Here is a 17,705-nt window from a genome sequence, read left to right as displayed (position 1 = left end):
CTGATGACTCCAAGAATAGAACTTAAGGGATAGATTCAAGAAGCAGGTGCATAATTATAAGCAGTTTCATTACTCATTTTAGGATGGCACAACTTTATACATAAATCAGAGCTTTATGAATGTCTCTAATTTTCACATACTAATATAGCCTTTGCTTATGCATACTTGGTGATACATTCTCAAAGTTCTTTGGGTTACCAAAGAAAAAAGCCCTTGATGATTTAGCTCCAAGTCCATACTTTAGTCCAAAATAGAAACTATGCTTCAAAGTCACCCAAACTCAGAATAGGAATCTCATTACACAATGGTTCACCTTTTTTTTTTTTAATGCTTCCCAGCCCTGAATATGTTTCTAGGGAGGCTTCTTGGTTATTTCAACTAATCTTCAAGAAAAAGGCCTTCCTTTCACAGTTCCAGTCTCTCTTTTATGCCTGTGTGTTAGTTACCTATCAGAATCACTGATTCCACTAGGTGGTAGGGAGAGCTAAGCCATGTTTCCAGTTCTTAGCTTCTGTTTAATAAACAGTGTGAATGAGTTGTAGGGTAGGTACAACTCGATCATACTTCATCTACCTCAACCACGGCCAGAATCAGTTTTCATATGACTTGGAGCTATGGAACTTTATTGCTGGTGTTAGATTATTCTGATTTTCTTCAGAAAATTTCCCCAAGTATTTCAAGTTTCACAATATAGAAGCATGATGCTTGAACCTGATTCCAAAATAAAAATTTCGAATGGCCACTTTCTACTATATATATATATATATATATATATATATATATATATATATATGTAATATATATTTGAAAAGAAGATATGAAGAAACACTATATTCTATTTCCTATCTCTGTATTTTCCCATTGTGGCAATTTGCCTTCTGGCCTGGATGACTATATTCTTTCAAATTCAAGACCCAACAGGCTTAGAGAGTGATTAGAAACATTCATGTTGCAGTATTAACAATCCCACTGTTCTTATCTGAGCTTTTCATTTTTGTTAAGATGCTTAGCCAGAATGGAAGCTGCCCACACAATTCTTGTATGAAAATTATACTTGTTCAATAATATTCATATCTCCACCCACTTTCGAGTGGCGCAGAACAAGCATTAAGATTTGCATGTACACATTTGCATGCAAATATACCATACACAAATTCGGGTTTGCAGGTCCAATTTCAATGCATCCCACCATACAAGTACACATTAGAAAAACACAAACCCACGATATCCAGATACTTTCCTCCCTAGATGGTGATTTCCTTTCCCTAAAAGGAAAAGATAATGATAGTCTTAATTATGTAGTTCCTTTTCCCATTCTCCTTTCCTTACAAGAACTAGGAGAGGGCTATTTCATGGACAATTTAAAAAAGGCACAAATCCTCTCTTCCTTAACATATAGATCATGGCCAGGGGGTCCCAGAGGGCTGCTTCTTCAGGTAAACTCTAAATAAGTGAAACTTGTCAAACCGTCTCTCTTTTATTATAGTTTTACCTACCCTTAAAGTTACCCGATTCTCTCCCAGTCTCATAGCTCAGAGACCGCCTTTGTAAGGATTTCCTCCATTCTCCATCACATAGTGTGAAGTGTCTCAGTTCACCAAGCACAGGTTTGACAGCCCTGTTTAGTGTCGACAATGGTCTTATAATTTTGTAAGCTAATAGCATAAGTTGCTAAATCCCTTTAATAAACATATCTTTCACTTCTAAGAATTTTACTTTCTTTTTACTATTTACCTGATACAGTTTTATTTCTTCATGTGCTTGATGAATAATTTCTTACTTTTTCTAAATGAAAATTATGTCCACATTTACATCTTCAAACTTTAAAATAATCTGTTAGTATAAACCATGAAATTAGTTTATCCTAAATGAACTAGATTTGATTGTTGAATTTGTTAATTTCACTTTTAGTATTAATTTTTAGAACTATGTTTATTGAGGTAATGTTGACTTACAAAATTTATATGTTTTAGTTGTAGAGACTTATACTTTGAGAGATGTATGCTATCACACCACGCCCACTACCAAAGCACCAATAATCTTCCACCATAAGTGTTATATTCCCTAAGGTTTTGAATTTCAGTTTTCAGGCATCCATCCTCTCTGTCCCTGTTTGTCTCCAACCCTGGATTTTAACAGGAGGCTTGGATCCCATCACCAGTTATATAGAGAAGACTTTTTTTTTTTTAAAGATTTGTTTATTTATTTATACAAGCACTGGGTACTTTCAGAAGCATGGGAGAGTGAGAGAATTCACCAGAGCCAGAGCCAGAGCGGGAACAGAACAGGTAGACTGACGAAATACACTGCTGAGGGGAGCAGCAGGCGAGACAGGAGAGGTCTGTTGCACCATGTGGGACCCTCGCCGGTGTCTGGGGATCGAACTGGTGCTGCAGAGGCTGCAGGCAGCTTCGCAGTCCAGCGCTCAACCGCTGCACCACCAGGGGAGGCCCAAGACTTTTTTTTAAGATTTTTTTATTTATTTATATAAGCACTGGGTACAGTCAGAAGTGTGGGAGGGTGAGAGAATTCACCAGAGCCAGAGCAGGGAACAGAACAGGCAGACTGACAAAATACACTGCTGAGGGGAGCAGCGGGCATGGCAGGAGAGGTCTGTGTGCCATGTGGGACCCTCGCTGGAGGGATGGGGATCAAACAACGCTGCAGAGACTAAGGGCAGCTTTGCAGCCCAGCGCTCAACCACTGTGACACCAGTGGAGGCCCTTTACAGAGAAGACTTTTAGTCCCTCTTCATTCAGAAACCAAACTCTGAATCAGAATCTATCAGTTCCCAGGCTCAAGTCAGTACTACCTGAGTTTCTATTCCATTTCTGATCCACTGAAATCTCGTTTCTGAACTTTGCCTTGTCTCTTAGACTTTCTGCCTTGCACTTTATTTCTCATTACTATGTATTGTGAACTTATGGACATCTTAATGAGAAGCATTAAAATCATTAGAGTCTAGTCATAGTCCACCTCAACACTTGAGGACTAGTCACTTTTGTGGACACTGGATTCTACATGGAGAAGTAGAATGGACCCAGTTTTCTTGCATCTGAAAATAAAATGGTAAAACTAATAGAAAAATTGAGTATAATTAAAAGTAAGCAGATGATTCATTTCTTGTTCTCTTTATACGGCCTCTGCAATAACATTTTGTCTTGATGAGCAAACAAAAATCTTCACAACTTTGCCTAAAGCTCCTTTTCAGAGGGGAAGGCACAAAATGCTTACATTAAGAATATTAGGATTTTTTTTCCTTAATATATTTTTAATCAAATACCAAGAAAAAATCAAATTGCCCTATTTCTGTCAAAGAAAAATGCAATTATGTTCCATTTTCTTATGTAGGAAGAATTCTCAAAATTACTCTACCAATATCTAAGTTTTCAAACCTTTCAAAGATTTACATTATTCTATATTCCACACTAATGGTTAAAATCATGTATTAATTTACATGTGTATCTTTTAAGTTTATAAATGAAATGTCTGGCTGTTTAAAAACATTCAGTGAGCAAGAACTCACTGAATATTGAAATATTCATGTTCAATGAAGAATATTAGGTGGTTTTCTAGACTTCTCAGGAATAGACTTAATATCTCATGATTCATAATCATTTGAAAATAGATGGCTGATTTCTCTATATTTGAAGCTTATTGTATAGACATATATTTGAACACTGTCCTTGACCTTCTTGAGACAGTCATAAAATTACTTTTCATTTCCCCATGTTCTTCTCTCCCAAGTCAAAGCATAAGGCCTCCAATGTGAAGTTAATCCCTTTATCTATCATCTGAATCTCACTGCCTCCCACCCAATCTGGGACTTCACTTAATCAATTATCACTTTCGTCATCATCTGCAAACATTTTCTCTACACTAGATCTTTCTCCTCAGCAAGTAATCATGCGTTCTTTCTCTCACATGGTAAAAATAGACAAAATCAAACAACCCTTCAAATATATCTCCCTTCATCTACAATTCTTATTTTCTCGTTCTCGTCACATCCAAGATTTTTGGAGTGGTTGGTGTTTACTGGCTCCTCTCTCTCACCTCTTTCTCCCCGAACTGCAGTATGGGTTCTGCTCCTATGCTCCAATGCAACTCTCCAATGCAGCTGCTCCTGCAAGCATCACCAGTGACCTCTAGCTGCCCTACTCAGTGTGCACTTTTCAGGTCTATTTGGATTGACCTCTCAGTAGCATCATATTAACCAGATACTTTTTGAAGCTGATGGCACTGTAAGAAGGAATAAGCCAGGTTCTCAGAATCACAACGACAGGTACTTATCGCATACTCAATTGAACTATTATGTGCACAAGAAATAAACCTATGTTGTGTTACACCAATGGGCTATGAGTGATTATAGCACCTAGCATTATACACCCTGACAAACACATGAATTTGATTTGGTCATTCTTGATCTGGTTCCTCTGAGTAGCCTCGACTGCCACCATTCTCCCTATGAACTCTACGCCCCAGCTCCAGAGTGTGACTTCCATGCTTGTGTGTACATGTCTTTGCTATCATTTCCCTGTTTTCTGTTGGCACTCTCATACTCTTAGCCTCACTTAGAGCCTCTGGGAAACTTTTCTATCCCTGACAAGCATTGTCACTCCCACTGTACCTCATCCACCCCTCTGTATGCTATGAATTTTTTTTTGTCTCCTTCCCAAAAGTCATATGTTAAAACCTGTTCCCTCAGTATAATATTTGGAGGGATGATATTTGTGAGATGATTAAGTCATGCAGACCGAGTGAATCATACTAGAGACCCTAGCAAGCTCCCTTGGCCCTCCTACCAGGTGACAACACTTTGAAAGATGACCCCCTAGCACCTAGGAAATGGGTCTTCACACTCTGTGCAGTTGCCTGCCCTGATCTTCAACTTCCCAGCTTCCAGGACTGTGAGATAAAATTTATTAATAAGCTCTCCCCATGCTGTCCCAGTTTTTAGTACTTTTTAACAGGAGCCTGAGCTATGGTGTCCCTCTATTGTAATACTCATAATATTCCCTTGTATTTATTCTTTGTCCCCATTTGAATGTTTGGGGGCAAACACCACGTATTTGCCATAAAGTTTCCAATGCTTAGCATTACCCCTGCCACATGATCAGAGGACCTTAGGTTTCTGGAACATACGAATTATAAGAATTGCAAGTATGCTTTGCTGAATTAGATTGAAATGGTAAATACTGGACCCTTAAATGAAAGCTTATAAGAACACCAGGTTTTGGCTAAGAAGAATATATCTGTAGGGGTAGACTTTTCTCAAAAATGCCCAGATTAGGCCTCTTCCCATGAGAGTCAGCTTAGTGTACACTAGAGGTCAAGTAAGACTCTGGGCATGGAAAGGCTATTATCTTCCCAAAGAGTGCAGATTATTTTTAAGTTAAGAGCAGTAAAGTCCTTAGGAGATTTTTGTCCTTTGTCTTTTTTCCTAACCAAAGAAGCAGTCAGTCACTGCTCTCCTTTTCATGACCTAGGAGAATGTGGTTCAGAGGTATCAGCCAGATGTAGGTTTATCAGTGAAAATGTCCTGTCCATCTAGGAATCTCTCAGAATACAGAAGAGGTCACATGAACTCTCTCCCTTTCTCTCCTTGACACCTTAACTCCCTAGATAGAGTAAGTACTGATCCAAAGTACTGGTCCATTCCATTATTCTTTAGATTTTACAACCATGTAAATTCACCATTCACATGTTACTACATTTAGGTTTTAGCTTTACTAATTTGTTTGATGCTAATTTGCTCATCAATCCAGTTTTAGGATAAATGGGGTGGAGGATTTTCCCCTGTGCTCTGCTCCATAGTTTTATATTGTTTTCCTTTAGCTAATCCTACCTATTAAAGATTTATAACTTTCTAAAAAATAAACTCTGTGCCACCAGATTTAAATATTACCTTGGGCAGAACACAAGAACTAAATATATATTTCTATTTAATTTTCTTAGAGGTAATTTTCACTGCAAAACAAATTTATTTTTTTCAAATAATCTTTGCATAAGATCAAATTTTTTGTATTTCAAATGTATTAATATTTTAATTAGCTATAAGAAATGGAAAAGAGGTTTTCCAGTCTGCTGTGGAAGGGCTAATATGATTTTTAAAAACAACTAAGAACACTAATTTTGTTGTCAATTTCATATCCATATAATTACCTCTTAAATAGGCAGCACTTTTCTCATGCTAATCACTGCTGTTTTTCAATCGCTTATAAAGAAGAAAAGCATTTAAGCTAATTCTTAGAAAAGATGAAACTGTTTATTTTGACATTTATCAGCTATGGACCATGTCCTCTTCGATTCTGAAAAAGACAACCTGAAAATTTCTGTGTTTAGAACAAATAATTTTAATACCTTTAGGGATGATTAAAAACTATGTCAGATACCATGATCCTAATTCATTTGATCTCAAAGGTACTGGCCAATGACATTGGTTGGAGTATTGTCATACTGTTACTACGCCAATGGCTGTGAAAACAGTCTGTAGAGTCAGAGTCAAAATCTAGAGACCCGAGAAACACCTCTTTTTTCCCTCTCCATTCCTTGGACAGTAGCTAATGGGAGGAAATAAATGGTTCCTTTCAGGCAAGGTCGTATTAACTGGAAAAAAGGTAAAACCATTTAGGAAGTGGGTTGTCATGCAAGAGATCATTTAGAGTAAAAATGGAAAGTGGTATCAGTACAGTTAATGAGGTAGAGGTTCAAGTGCTAACTATAAATACAAGAGAACAGAATAAGAGAAAATCCCTAAACTGTGTCAGAAGGAATCATGGGACTTGAAGCGTACAAAGGGCTTCAGAAATACAGGATTTTAGTTCAACCCTTTCATTTTTAAAAGGGAGGAAACTGACCTTTAAAAAGGTTAAATCACGTGACCCGGGTTGCAGACAGTTCATGAAAATAGTGTCTGTGGGTTCCTATGGCGGAGAGAGGGAAGAAGACATGAGGGAGAAAGGACATAGTATCTTTTCATTCTGATCCAGAAATGCAAGTCCTTCAAAAGGGTATGTGGACCTTTGAAAAACAGCTGGCATTACCTGCAGAGTTGAACCAAATGCTGTGGTTGGTACCCAAGTTAGGCTGGAAAAAAAATGTTTTATAAAATTTCTTTTTGCGTATAGATAGCTTTCACAGAATTAGTTCAGACTTTTAGGTTACTGTCACCTGTCCTGACTGTTCCTGGGGAGAAGATGGCATAAGAATTACATAGGGCTGGTAAAATTGGGTTGCGGGGATTATTTTTAGGATCATTCTGTCTCACTTGGCTTGGAGAACATTCTGCTACTGACTTGGATACCTCATGCAACATAATCCAGTTTTGACTTTTTTCTCTAATTCCTTCAATTTGTTATCCTTTTCTGTATATGTGTTTCAAAAGACAGTCATCACAATACTAATTGGAGTATGACAAAAATTCCATAGATTTACTTTGAACTCCTAGCTTTTAGCCCACATGATTTCTACATTTTGACTCACTGTTCATGTACATTATTTTTGATAGCCACCCCCTGACTGAGTTATTTAATTCTTCCTTTTTTTTTTTAACTCAGCTACCTCCCTGAATGCATGTGCCCTGCCACTTCCCCAACACTTCTCACATACACCATTATAAAAGCATCTTTTCCTTTAATTGAAATGGAGAGGTATGAAGCATGTGAGAGTTGGTGACATACTAAAAATGTTTTAAGAAGAGAGAAAACAGATAGCAAAATCAGTCCTTATTAGTATTTACTTAAACCATAAATGGATTATACTCTTTGATTAAAAGGCTGACACTGGAAGAATGAATTTTTTAAAACATGGTCCAATTATATACTGTCTACAAGAGACTCACATTAGATCCAAAGACACAAAGAGTTGGAAAGTTGAAGGATGGAAAAAGATATAACATGCAAACAACTATCCCAAGGAGAGTTGGGGAGGCTATTCTGATAACAGATGATATACCCTAAGTTAAAAATTGCTCCAAGATATAAAGGAGGACATTATACATCGACAAAATGGTGAATTCATCAAGACTTGATGATTGTAAACATACATGCACTTAACAGAATTCCAAAATATACGAAGCAAAAACTGACAGAAATGAGGGCAGAAACAGTTGTACAAAAACAGTTGGAGATTTCAACATTCCACTTTCCATAATGAGTAGAATGACTAGAAGGAGATCATAAGAAAATAGAGAATTTGAATGACGCTAGAAGCCAACTAGACCTACCAAATACAGAACACATTCTAGCACTAATAATGGTAATTATTACACAATATTGTGGATGTACTAAGTGCCACTAAGTTGTATAGTTTAAAATATCTAAAATGGTAAATTTTAGATATCCTTATCACAATAAAAATTTCAATCTATAAACACCGGCAAGAAAACAACATATCAAAAGAAATGAAAACTAGGATTCCAAGTGTGGCATCAAATTGCTAAACAATTAAAACATCTTCTCAATGATTGAAATGCAGATATCCCAGGGTCTGGGCAGGGCAGAGCAAGACAGACAGGCTGCTGAAAAGTAGCAGCCTTCATGAAAGGAAAAACAATTTGTTTTTTTACAGTGGAACAGTCTGAATGGGGTTTTCTGTGGCAGAAAGAAATGGGAGTGGGGCATAAATGTATTGCTTTTGAAATAAAGAATTCAAACCCATTTAGTATTTTATACTGTGCGAAAGCATCCTTTGATCTAAGTAAGTATAAAACAATTAAACAATCCCCAAAAATATGGCATGAAAGGAAAACCTGCTTGATTCTTGTTTTCATGATTCTCCAAAAGGTCAGGTCACATCCCTTCCTTTCTAGAATGCATTTGGTCACGGTCACTTACTTCCCCACTGGTTTTGTCTGTGTCAATGGCATTCACTCCAAGAAGGCTGACAGTCCCAAGTCTATCTCTCCAGTGTTCTCTCTTCCTCTACAGCATTCACATTTTCTTCTGAGAAATGTCCCCTCTCCAGTAATCTAGGCCTGTGAGTAATTTTCAAAATCACAAAGAGTTGTATCATTCTACCTTTTGAAAATGTCTAGAAGGCAAGCACTTTAAAGAAATGTTGGTACTCTCCACTTTGTAAGGCAGATGTCTATTGAGAGGAAGCCAGGAAAGTCACTATTATGAAACTAAAATAGATACCACAAGGAGAGAAGGGATACTGCTCTTCAATTGCCTCGTGTTCAAAAGCACAGGGTTTTGAAAAGAGTCCCATAAATTTAAGATTACCAACCTGGACCTGTAAACTAATGCTCAAAAGTGAGCCCCTTTTAAAGATTGTATTAGTTTCTTTTGGAGGTAACACTGGTTTCCAACACTGTATGTGATTTAGGAGTAGGGTTATACCTCTTCAGAGGTGTTACCACACCAAAAAGGCTACCACACCAAAGCACCCATGATCTCCCCATAGCCCACTGGGACCCTCTCCCCTTTGCTTCTCACCCCACCTCTTCCTCTGGTAGCCTCAATTCTGTAATCCTATTTCTAGGGTTTGTTTAGTTTTACCTTTTTTTGATGAATATTTCCTTTTAATTAAAGTCAAACTTCTATAAGTGCTGTTCTCAAAATTTCTCCTAGAGTTAACATGCAAATATTAGTTTTAAATACTGCTTTATTTTTGAAATCTATAGGAATTTTTAGCACTTCAACCTGTGGTCCAACAAAAGACATTTTAAAATCAGACAGACCTCAGTTTGAATTCCAAGACAGGAACTGCCAAGTTTTGTAAGCATGGAGAAGCTTCAGTTTCCTGTTTCATTGTAAAATGAGACAATGTTATCTAGCTTTCATAGTTCATGAGGATTACAATTTAAATAAACAGAAAGGAGCAAGTACAGAGCCTAACAAATAATAGGTGGTTAGGTTGGTAGTTTTGTTTTTATAGTTAGAGTGTAGATTCATGAAAGATCTCAGACCTTGTTTATAGGTAGAGTGTAGAGTCATTAAAGATCTCAGAGCAGATTGTTTAGATCTCTAAACAATCTCTAATTGTTTAGACCAATTCTCACATTTGAGAATCAAGGCATGACCTGACATAGGTCAAGAGCTTTAAAGCCAGTTTATGCCAGAATTTAGTTCTGAGGTTTTCTGCATAAACCACAATGACTATCCTTCCTTGAACTCTCTGGAGAAGGGATGGAGTCTCAGATTAAAGACCAATTTGAAACAATTCATTAAGCATAATGGAAGGCAAACATTAGAGTGTTCAGAAACTTGACTTAGATACATATTCTGAGATTGAAATTTGGTTAAAGGTAATGTGTAATTTTTCAATGTTTGCTTAGAAGTGACTTAGAAGGAAAAGACACTAAATATGAAAAGTACAATTTCTTCTTTCCCCTAATTAAAACAAAAAAAAATATGTTCTTGTACTCCAAAGCTAAAGCTGACCTGCTATTACATTTGGTAAATCAATGTTCATCTAAGATTAAAAAGAAAATCCCTCTGGCAAATTGTTCAGCAAACAGTACCCAGCACAACATAATTATTTAATAAATATTTACTGAATGAACAAATGAAAGTGTATGTTCTTATAATGTCAGTGAGGAGAAATGCTTAAAACAAAAGCATGAATAGGAGTGACATAAACATCAAACATTCTGGTGCAGATCTACAAGGAGAGAACATACAAGAAGCTTAGTCAGACACAGAAGGACTTCAAAAAAACCACAGAGGACCTCCTATGGCCTCGGGGTTAAGTCTTAGCGCTATCACTGCTGAGACCTGAGCTTGATCCCCAACCAGGGAGCTATCCCCACGGCATAGCAGACCTCTCCTGACTCGCCTGCTGCTCCCCTCAGCAGTGTATTTCAGTCAATCTGCCTGTTCTGCTCCCCACTCTGTCTCTGGTGAATCCTCTCATTCCCTTGTACCTACTGCATATAGTCCAGTTCTTATATGCAAATAAATAAAAATAAATCTTTTAAAAGAATAACCACACAGACTTGAGTCCTGCCATAAATGCTTTGCTGCAGCCCCCAATTTCTGCTTTGCCTTTAAATAAATGTGATGGCACTATATCATAATGTATTTTCATTATTGCTTGCAATTTGTGTTGCACATAATACAAAAGGATAGATATCAAGAAGCCAAGCTATCTTAAGAGACAAGTCCCACCAGAAAGACTCACCTGAAGATAAGAAACACACAATTTATAAAAATCACTTAGCTCTTACAAATCCATTAACTATCCACTTAAAAGATGAAGCATCCAGAGATTAGTTGAGTTCTTTAGCTATCAGCATATATATTTATGTGTGTATATTAGAGCCCTAAACTTTTCCCAATGCACATGAAATCTATTTCTCTTAAAATTTTTTTCTAAATATTCTATTTACAGACTATTACAGCTATATTTGAAGGCCTCATGATATACACATATGAAGGGTAGGTGTGACCTCGTAATTTGTTTCATATTATGTTCAAATTGCAAATTAACCCCTTTCTCAAATAGGGTCCTTATCCCCTCAATGTATAGAAATCTGAACTACACTACCCAAACCCAGGTTCCCCATCTCCTAACTGGAGTCTTTGTTTCTCCCAAGTCTAAATCTTACAAATGATACCAGATCATTCTCCTGAGGTAGCACAGGAGGATGTGGTCTTTAGCATCAATGTTTATGTGTGAAAAGGCTTCACCACATTTTATTGAGGCTCTCTAATCTTCCCAAACTCTCAGGCTCCTTATCAGCAAGTCTTAGCTAATACAAATCTCATACCTTTATGAAGAAGAGTAAATGCATGCACTGTCTATAAAAATCCTAGCATTTGACCTGAGGGGAGAAACCCTATATTGTGAAAAAATAAATAAGGCTATTTTAAAAAAGTTTAAATCCAGGCACATGGTGAACAGTACAACTGTTACTACCAACACCTTCTGACACTGCTCTCACATGTCACTTCATATTCTAAACCTATAATGACTCCCTTTGGCCAAATCAAATTAAATTCAATTTCCTCCATTGTGCTTTACATGCTATTTATGTTTTGGCTCATTTTGATCTCTCTCAGGATTTCAGAGCACAAACCATCCTGAAGTTCTACTTTCTTTTTATCCCTTTCACTCAGCAGGTCAATTTCTGGATATTGTGGCTATGCTGTGATTGTTATATCCTTCTTGTACCAGAACCTTCCCATTCCTTAAGATTTCAGTTTACACCTCATCCATTTCCTCTGTGGAACATTCCCTAATGATAAAAGCCCATTGCTTTCTTCTCTGGCTCCAAGTGCCAGAACTCAGAGGAACTGGGGAAAGGATGGAATTTGACTGTATTATGCTCTCATTTTCCCTATCAGAGTTTGCTGTTCTTTATATATAATCCCATCACTACAGGCATTTATCTAACACTATTATGAAACTAAAGTAGTTTTATTTTCCATTGAGGCTACTAGGGTTATAGTCCAAAGAAAAGATGCATTTACAATTATACAAGTCATTTTAGTTTCAGCTAAGCTCCTATTGGCACACTGGATTCTCTAATGCTTCATGCCAGATGATAGAACTTCACAAAAATCTTATGAACTAAACAGTAAATAAGAATCAAATAACAGTACAATGTGATCCAAAGAATATTAATAAATAAATGGATCTTTTACAGAGAGGGATTGGTACAGATAGGAATCTCTGTAACAAAGGGAGTTTTCATATTCCTTACCCCATCTAATGAAGGCTGGAGCTGAATGGTGAGGGGAAGCTAGAAGATGATTTTGGGGAGAAAACTTGGGAGAGACATGTAGAGTCTAAAGACATGAAAAGGGGCCTCTCTGAAAGTGAAAACTGGTCCAACCACTATGGAGAGCTGTGTGGAGATTCCTCAACCTGCTAAAGATGGAGCTTCCATATGATCCAGCAATTCCACTCCTAGGCATTTACCCAAAGGACACAGAAACATTAATTCAAAAGGGCACCTGAATCCCTATGTTTACAGCAGCACTATTTACAATAGCTAAGCTTTGGAAACAGCCCAAATGCCCAAAAATAGATGACTGGATCAAGAAGGTGTGGTACATATACACCATGGAATATTACTCAGCAATCAAAAACGATAAACTCATGCAATTTGCAGCAACATGGATGGAACTGGAAGGGATCATGCTCAGCGAAATAAGCCAGAAAGAAAAAGAAAAATACCAGATGGTCTCACTCATAGCAAGAATTCAGAAAATAAATAAGGGACCAGGAAAAAGACTAATTATAATAAAGTGAAAATCAAAATCAACAAGCAACTATAAACCAGAGATACACTATGGGGGTAGGGAGTAGGGAGGAGAGGAGGGATTAGGGTCAAAATAAGGGGAGTAGGAATTGTATGGGGAATATAACCAAGATGAAAATGTGCAAAAATGAGAAATGATGTAAAAAATATATAAAAGAAAAGAAAAGGGGCCTTTCTGTTTCTCAGCTTTGGACTTCACCAGGGACTTGGGCAACCTGGAAGAACACAGATGAAACTGAGACTGTAGGGACACTTGGGAGATACATGGGAGAGAGACATGTGGGGAGGCTGAAAATGGCAGCCTTCATCGTGATTTGTATTTTGATTTTGTTCCTTTTGTCCCAGACATGTCTAGCCCCTTCTGGCCCTTTTCTGTGGGTCCCCACCAGAAGATGCTTTGGACTTATGGAAAGTTTTCAGGCCTCAGTGGTCCCACTTTGGACCTGTTTGGCTGGACATTTACCCACAAGGGAATGGGTAACTTTGAGTGTTTAATTGGGAAACTATATCCTTTTTCTTTTTCCCTCTCTATGTACACTAATCTATTAAAGTTCTTACACATAAAGGGTATGCTTTGTCTTTATGTGGTGGATGGCAGAACCCTTTTAGACATGCACGTTGGAGGCTCCCAGAGTACCCCTCTGACTGCATGCTACAAGATTTAATCAGGAATATCTTTGACAATGCCACAGGGGTGTGATAGGAGCTGCAGACCCTTTCCTGTTCAGTAGGGACACCATGGAGTAGTACAGTGATTCTCAAATACAGATATCTGGACTCCACTCCAGACCTCCCAAATCAGATGCTCGAAGCAAAGCCAGGTAAAGTGTTTTATGTGGCTTCAGATGCACTGGGAACTCTAAATGTGATGGCAAAACCACATCCTTTAAAATCAAAGATCTGGACTCAAAGGTTTGTCTGTTTCTTTCATGTCATGTTAAACCACTTGGAGCCTCATTTCCTTACAGTAAGCATTAGGTAGGGTGAAGTATATAGTGTCTGGCATAGAACAACCCGTCCTTAAATAGAAACCACTCATCTCTAAATTTGGAAGAATACCCAAAATAAATGATCAAATCCTTGTCATAACATTGGGAAAGAGCTAATACAACAAATGCCCAAAAGACCGGGGGTTCTGGACTACTGGGCCAAACCTGACAACATGATATGATTAGGCGGCTTGCAAAATTAATTGTGTAAGAAAAAGGATAGGGGACTGTGAGAGAACAACAACAAAAATTCAGTTTTTGTTGACTTCAAGTTCACCAAAAAATAAATGCATGATTTCAACAATTTCGGGGATAGGGAATTAGGTTGTCGGGAAGGTACTTGCATAGCCCACAATCTTTGTATTTCCATGCCTCCTACTATAGTAATTACTTTACAAAAAAAAAAAATGCAAGGAGATTATAAACAAATAAATTATATGTGTGATGCCAATAAAAGGTCAAACTGATCTTTGGCTGTATTACTATAACTGTATGATTATTAATATATATTCAGGCTTATTACAAACAATGTATGTTAAATGTTTTACACATATATTTTCCTTTAATTGATGAGCTTTTTTCCCCAAAACATGTTTGTAAATAACCATGTCTCTGAATTCCCAATTAAAATTTGGGCTAAAACGAGTGGAATTTCTACAACATCGTAATAACTTCTATGCAATAAAGTAAGAGTGCTTCAGTTTTGATAACTGGTGACTGCAGATTAGGACAGTGCTAGAATTAATTATTTAATTTTGAAGCAAATTTCTCTGTGTCATTCATTTGAATAATTACTTCAGATCTGTATTTGAAAAGTTTTATTTATTTTTCCTGTGGAAAATTTATTCCTTAACAAATGTCTGGGTCCGTTCTGGTTCTTTTAATGGCTTTTTTAGTTGTCCTTTGAATGAAATGTGAATAATTCTAATTTGAAAGAATTGTATTATCCAGAATTAGATAAGCACCTCTGCCTTGCAAAAAAAAAGGGAGCTCAATTTTCTTTGCTTGACCTTCTGATTTGGTGGCCTCTGGATGGAGAGTTAGATTTATTTCTTATTTGCATATATCATTTTGTCTTTTGATACTTCCCCCAACCCTGATAATAATTTGTTTGCCAATAGCTCTGCTTTTATGCTCTCTGCCACTGCAGGAGGCAATATTTTTTCCTAATACCTTAACATTCTTTCTTCTCTACTTAAGACATATTTGCCCTGCTTTCACCCTACACTACTCATTTGGAATTTTGTATATTTTGGGGACATTTCTTCTTTCTTTTTTTTTTAAATTATGTAATTTCGATTGAGGTAACTTTGGTTTATAGCTCTGTATGTCATTGGGGGTATAGGTTTATAACACAGTATATGATTTGGGGGTATAGATTTATGCTTTTTTTGATGCTACCATACCACATCCACCACCAAAGCACCCCTAGTCCTTCACCTAGTCCACTAGGCTTCCTCTCCCTTTTGCTCCCCACACCCTACTCTCCAACCCTAAATTCTGCAGTCAGTTTAGTTTGTTCTGTTCCTTTGTTTTGTTTCTTTATATTCTGCAGATGAGTGAAACCATACATCTCCTTTTTCATACATCTCCTTTTTCAACTACAGTTCCTGACCTCTCTCATAAACATGCCCCTTGCAGTACTTTAATAGCTATATATTTAGTTACATTTTGTTATAAATTTCTGTATTCTGCTAGTGCCACATATTTTAAAGTGGTAAATTTAATGTATTGTGTTTATCTATAGATAGTGGGATCTTTAGATTCCATTAAGTTTGTGGATTTTGAGAACTCTTTTAGTACCTTTTTTTTTTTTTTTGATGTGGCAAGTTTGATTCATTCTAATATCTTGAAGGAAAGTCCCTAACTCCCAACATTCATGTGTGTGTACCGGTGTGCAGGCATGTACACACACGCACAAACAAGTTGTTCTACCCATCACACTTCATTCAATAAATATTTTGAGATATAATACATGTAGCCAGAATTGTGCAAAATGAATAGAAGAGTTGACAAAATTGGCATGTCCCTCCTCTGTGGAGCTCCAAGAATGTGGGGATGGGACTAACAAACAAATAAGCAATTATATTACAGAAAGACTGTCACAGGGCAAATAAAAGTTGTTGTGAGCATTTACTGGTCCAGACTCATGAAGAAAACTCTTACAAAGAAAATAAAGTCAAAACTAAAACCCAAAGAGGGCCTCCCCGGTGGCTCAGCGGTTGAGCACTGGGCTGCTAAGCTGCCCGCAACCTCTGCAGTGCCGGTTCCATCCCCGGCCACCAGGCGAGGGTCCCACATGGCGCAGAGACCTCTCCTGCCACCCACTGCTCCCCTCAGCAGTGTATTTCGTCATTCTGCCTGTTCTGTTCCCCGCTCTGGCTCTGATGAATTCTCTCACCCTCCCGAGCTTCTGACTGTACCCAGTGCTTGTATAAATAAATAAATCTTAAAAAAAAAAAAAATCACATTCACTGTGGTTTAAAAAAAAAAACAAAAAACTAAAACCCAAAGGGGGTGATTTGTGAGAGGCATTGACCAGGTGAAAATGTTAGGACATTGGTGAAATGAAGTTGATCTTTTGATTTCCTTTTTGCTTTTAAAAAGTCTTAAATATATTTTACTCATTTATTCAAGATATTTTAATGATCCATTTTTTTATTTTGTTTGGAACTAAGGATGAAATATCCCTCTGTTATCCAACTTTATGATTTCCTCTACAATTTAGGAACTTGCTTCTCTGTCTGGTATCTGCCATTAACAGGTATTGTCACTCTCCGCTCCATGTCTTTCTTGCTTTGTTGTCTTTCTCCAGAGCACTATTCAGGTAGACAATGTAGCATTCCTCACTTTTCTCCAGAGTTTATTGCTTGCTTCCCATGTGATTTGCATGAAATCACTATGATTTTTTAAAAGGTTGAGAAAATATTTGTAGTCAAGTGTGCCAAAAGGATGAAAATTGAGGTTATCAAAGTGAGACAACTATTATTTCTATAGGAATTCTGAGGTTTATGAAGATGATTTGGGACTATTGATGGAGAAATTTAAAGGATTTCAAATGAATGCTTTCTTTATATATATGATCAATTTTAGAGTGTCTTGGAAAATTGTTTACATTCATAAATGTGTACTCACTTTAAGTAATGAAGAATGCACAACATGATGCCTTTAAACATTTTGACCAAGTGTTCCCAAGGAAAATGAATTCTTCAAGAGTCAGTCAGCCTTTAATAGATTCTTTGCTTTTGATGTATTTATTGCAGGCAGCATACTAATTAATCTTAGTGTAAATACTTTTAATTATTTCTTATTTATTTTATAATCCTGGCAGTCATATAAATATCAGTTTTATTTTATCCTGACTTGTCTCTCCATTCTTTCAGGTAAAATGTTAATGTTTTATTATATTTTTAACTTGTAGAGTTTGATACAGTACCCAGCTTACAGGAACTCATCAATTAATTTTAGCAGAACTGAAATTGAATTACCAAATATTTCTAAACTAA

The 17,705-nt window shown here is 37.0% G+C and overlaps 1 protein-coding gene across 1 annotated transcript in view; it reads right to left on the bottom strand.

Moving 5' to 3' along the window:
• ANKS1B (ankyrin repeat and sterile alpha motif domain containing 1B) overlaps positions 1–17,705 on the bottom strand; it is a 793,190-nt gene that overhangs the window by 431,831 nt on the left and 343,654 nt on the right. Inside the window, exon 14 of the mRNA XM_037513805.2 lies at positions 8,835–8,855. Within this exon, the coding sequence (XP_037369702.2) occupies positions 8,835–8,855 (21 nt within the window). The remainder of the gene's footprint in view (positions 1–8,834; positions 8,856–17,705) is intronic.

Source organism: Talpa occidentalis, unplaced genomic scaffold (assembly GCF_014898055.3).
Source record: "Talpa occidentalis isolate TD23 unplaced genomic scaffold, MPIMG_talOcc4v2.1 talOcc4.16, whole genome shotgun sequence".
Lineage (NCBI taxonomy): Eukaryota > Metazoa > Chordata > Mammalia > Eulipotyphla > Talpidae > Talpa > Talpa occidentalis.
Note: the sequence above shows the minus strand (reverse complement) of the source record. Positions and strands in the feature narration are given on the sequence as shown.